General features: G+C 42.8%; 1 protein-coding gene across 2 annotated transcripts in view; it reads left to right on the forward strand.

The window, feature by feature from the left end:
* Positions 1-3,565: 3,565 nt before the first annotated feature.
* LOC137976276 (D-amino acid oxidase-like) overlaps positions 3,566-5,000 on the forward strand; it is a 23,660-nt gene continuing 22,225 nt past the window's right edge. The window contains exon 1 of one of the 2 annotated variants that reach the window (XM_068823573.1): positions 3,566-3,935. In XM_068823573.1, the coding sequence (XP_068679674.1) occupies positions 3,748-3,935 (188 nt within the window). In that variant the 5' untranslated portion in view covers positions 3,566-3,747. The remainder of the gene's footprint in view (positions 3,936-5,000) is intronic. The other variant, XM_068823572.1, reaches the window with a different exon arrangement.

The following is a 5,000-nucleotide window of genomic DNA, read 5'->3' on the forward strand; positions in this document are numbered from 1 at the left end:
AGCTCAGTCGGTAGAGCGGCGGAGATCTAACCCGAAGGTCGTGGGTTCAATTCCCACCCTTGTCAGAGTTTTTCTCTGTCCATGTGTGGTTCATATGGGATAGAAATCTAGCACTTCACATTACCCTCTATTCAGTTAACATAGTTACTTTGGCTTGGTCTGATTACACCTTTATCAAGCAGCTCTTGTAAATGTTCTTTAACCTCAGTTTGCTGATTTGGGGGAATACGTCTGTGGAACTGGTTCATTAGGATGCCATCACATGTTGGAATCTGATGCTGGATCATTGTGGTTCTGCCGAGGCTGCTACTTTCACTGGCAAACACATCAGAATAAGTAGTGAAGATTCTCAGTGCTTCTTGTCTCTCAGCTTGGGTTGAAATCTTCTAGGTCGATTCCTGAGCCAGCACCTTTTGTCCTGCTACCAGCTCATCCATCACCTTCCGCAGGTCAGCTCCAGCTCTCATCTCATCACAGTTAATCTCATCAGGGGGGGTGTGCGGTTGTGTCCTCGCGCACGACAGCTCTTCTTTGGGGGGTACTGTCATCGTCCACCGAACGCTGGACTTCATCCCGCACCTGTTGGAAAGTCTTTGTCGGGTTGTCCCTTGCCCAACGCTTTATGTCTCTTCGCAGCTGTGCGTCCCTTAGGTTTTCCAAGAACTGATCCCGAAGGAGTCTGTCCCTTGTCGGGCACACCCTCAGGGTCGAGACACTCAACACGGGCCCGGAGCAGCATTAGAGCATGAGAGTATTCCTGAATACTCTCCCTTTGTCTCTGGCGACGTTCAAAGAACTTCCGCAAGGCTTGAGTGGAAGTCAGCCCTTCTCCAATGGCACTTCTGAGGATGTGATAGATGCCTGTCTTATCGGCCCTTTCGTCGGAGGGGCGGAGACGGACTTCTTCCCTGGCAGCCCCTTCCAGAAGGTACATCAAAAAGTCTACTGCATCTGCCTGTGAATGACCTGTCGTGCCTTGTTAGCATCAAGGATCCACTGCTCCATAGCATGATCATCTCGGCTACCAGCAAACGTCCGCAGCTTCCTCTCTCAGGGTACTTTTACAGTGATCTGGTTAGGGCCACTGGCAGACGTACTAGCACCACCTTGTCCCTGCAGCTGCAGTTCCAATGTTGCCAATTTGTCACTAAGCTCTTTCAGCTGGGCCTCAGTAGTCATCCTATTTGTTAGCTCGTTCCCGTTTTAACTCTACGTAAGGTTTGCTCAAATTTCACTTCTGACACCAAAATGTAAGACGGCCAGCGCATAAACAACAAGTTTGAGCTAAGTTTGACGATTTTGTTAGAGTCAAAGGAGTGATATAATGACAAAAAAAAAAACGGTAACGAGTAACACAAGTGTTATTGAGAACTACACATCTGAGAAGACTTCGAAAATGACTTGTCTTGAAGACTGACACTCTTCAGATAAATCAATTGAACCAACTGAATTTCTGAGTAAATGGTAGCCAATTTATAATGGAAAATAGAAAAATAACTAAAAACCAAATAAGGCTATGGAGTATTAAAATTTACTACCCACTAATACAGGATTTATCTAAGGGAAGAAGGAGTTTAATTACCACTACTACACAACAGCAATTAAGGTAAGAGAAATGTGTGGGAATAACACAACTACACAAGGCAAAATAAGGTATGTGAGCAAATTGAGTAATTACGGATAAACAATAATAGTAATGAGGATAATGAAAATAAGTTGAAAGTAATTGGAATAACAATAAACACAAAATGAACACAAGTGACCCAGTCACATCAAGAACGAGCCTTTTCTTGCCGCACTGTTGAATGGATACTGACAAAGGATTAATATTGTTTAAAACCGAAGTATTGACCTCAGCGATTTTACCATCTTGAACGAGTCCCTGTATGGCTTCGGTAGCAAACTCACAGTGATCTGGGGAGGAGCGATTGTTCTTGCGCAAGAATCTATAGCTAGATGGCGTAGACAAAAAGGGGATCTTATAGCCATCGCGAATGGTACACAAAATAAAATCAGAAGCTTCCAAACGCTCCCAGAACGCCATATGCGTTCTCAGGCGACCACGAACAGAACGCGAGGAAGAACCGCGAAAAACAGCTCCTCCTTCAATAAAGTTATAAAGTTGTACCTCAATCAAATGGTCTTCATTGAAATAATCTTCATCTACACCATGATTTACCACCGAATCGTGAATTGGACTGGCTGACTGTCGGTGAAAACGTTCCGATAGGAAACTGATCCGTGTTGCTCGAAGGTGCTCCTGCATTGTGAGCGGCCAGTGACCTCTGTAACCACAAGTGTAGCATAAGTCGGATGGACGAGGTACTCGATGGCCTTAGGCCTGTTCCAAACGTCGTGCTACTGGCACCCTCCGTTTGGGCGTACCCACTCCCTCATACGGTGTGGGATTAGATGTTATGTCCAGAAGCCATTGCACTTACTCTACTGGGGGGCTGTCTGTTCGCCTCAAACACAAAAAAAGTTGTGCTACTGCCGTGCCGAACTCTAATGAAATTGTCATTTCGATTTAAGCACGGCAGTAGCATGCCGTTTGAAACCTTTAAGCGCGGCACGGCTGACTTAGGTTCGGCACGACAGGACTTGGCGTGCCGCACGGCAGTAGCACCACTTGGTTTCAAACGGCGTGCTATTGTCGTGCCGAACTCAATTCATAAATTAATTTAATGTATTTTGCATTATTTGCATACTATTACGCAGGATGGATGGTTTGTTTTGTCTTTGTTTGAAACCGCTGCCGTGCCATCGTCGTGCCACTGCCAAGCCAAATTTATTTGAGTTTGGCACGGCAGTAGCACGACGTTTGGAACAGGCCTTACGCAAACAGAGAAACAAAGAAAAAGAGTTTAAAAACAAACGTGGTCGAAAACAATACAACAAACAGAAAATTTAGCGTAACGTAGGTGCTGAGCGAAACCTGAAACCTGGAATGAATATTCTTTAAGAAATGACTTCCTTATATACTGGAAAAACAAACAAACAGTAGTTCGTAATTAAGAAGTGTGAGGGAAAAATTCTTGTACAAGGAATCCAAAGAAAATGACAGATACTTATTAGACCTCAAATGAAGGAAAATTCATTTATTTACAGAGGCAGATCTGTGTCGGTTTCCACCGTTTTACCGAAATCGGTCAGAAATACGGGAAAGGGGACTTTTAAAGAGTTTAAATCCAAAAAATTCCCAGGGGAGCATGTCCCCGGACCCCCCTAGAAAGTTTTCCGGCGACGGCAGAGATGGTAGCAACAACGGCGACGGCAACGAGAACGTCAACATTTGCATATTTAGTAGGCCCTGCACGTGCGTTTTTCACTATTGTCCATTTCTTTGTTGTCGTCTGCAAAACAACAACGTGAAATAGCCAAATTTGAGGTTTTATAAAGGACGTCAGCAGTTGAGGATAAATTTTCATTTTCTCCCCTAAATTAAGCCCCGTTCCGACCAGTGTCATTTTTGAGGAACTACCAAACCCTTGTCCTAGTTTTTTTTGGGATGGTGATGGGGGAGGGGAGCGAGCAAGAGTGGAAAACGTTGTCCCAATCCTTCCTCTTTCTCTCATTTCGGCAAGATATTATACAGACAACTCAGCTTACCTCTCAATCTGTTTTATCATGAATGTTGGAATATGGCTCAGGACTATATCCAAAAACAAGTCACAAGTTCACATATCACTGAACAATAATTGTTAATTGTTCGCTTGAGTTAATGTTTAATCAGGCTGCTTGGCCAACATGGCGTCTGTTGCAGTTGTCGGGGCAGGAATAATCGGGCTTTCGTCTGCTGTGTGTATTCAGGAAAGAGATCCGACGGTTAAAGTAACAGTTATAACAGATAAGTTAACACCAAATACAACGAGTGATGGAGCTGCAGGTCTTATTATGCCCATCTTTATAGGAAACAGTCCCAATCATTTACAAAGGTAAGCAACAAGTTTCGTACGTAGGGTTTGTGCAAACCCAAGAACTGACTTCGAAAATGAAGAAGAAAGATCCTCAAGAAAAGAAAAACATATCCAACAGAAAACAGGATATAAGTTAATTGCTACTTCATCATGCATGCAAAAATCGGCTGTGATACAAGTTTAGGCCCTGTGCACACTTACCCGGATATTTTTGAATCCGTCCCTTTTTCTCTGCGGATTCAAAACTTTTCATGTCCGCACGGTCTAGTATCCAGGACTCTGCTGTGACTATTGTCAACAGAGCATGCACCATCAGGTGTAAAAAAAAAGAAGAAGAAAAGCACCATCAGGTTCGAATCCCAGGTTGACGTCATAAATTAATTTGCATCGTTGTTTTCAAGAAAACTATCTCTCCATGACATCAACCTGGTATGAAACCCATCCCCCTTCATTGCTCAGTTATTCCCGTCTGTCAAAGCCAATAAATGAGTGAAATTTCAATCAAAAGGTTCTGGGGATGATTTTGGAGAGTAAATAAAGGGAAAAAGTGTGTTGAGGTGATGGCACTTTAAAGTTTCCCAAATTGAATCCTTCTCTTTCTCCATGGATTGATCTCTATTCCTTTTTTCATCACTCACTTAAACAATGCTATTCTCAAGCCTCTAATTGAGGGAACATGATAAGTTGCATTACAATCACACACCTTGAAGTTAAACTGTATTATTTTGCATTTGGCAATAAGTAATGAATTAAGGTTATTTTCAGATACCTCACTTGTTCCGTTTATGCTAAAAACACTATCACACAATGTAGGTAATCTATTACTCAGGAACTTTAATAAAGAAGAAAATGACCGTCAAAGAGTCGTACATAAGAACTGACTCTCAAAGCACATGGTGTTATGTTTACTCTCAACTCATGTCTAGATTCAACTGTCTTAATTTTGACAAATATATGCACAATTACGATGGTTGCGTTACCGAGTCACGCAGTGAATCAATAATCATGACACATGGATTTAACCCTTTCATGCCCGAAGGGACCCCAATCAATGAGTAAGATTGTGTGACATTAGACTGAGAG

Source organism: Montipora foliosa, chromosome 11 (genome assembly GCF_036669935.1).
Source record: "Montipora foliosa isolate CH-2021 chromosome 11, ASM3666993v2, whole genome shotgun sequence".
Classification (NCBI taxonomy): Eukaryota; Metazoa; Cnidaria; class Anthozoa; order Scleractinia; family Acroporidae; genus Montipora; species Montipora foliosa.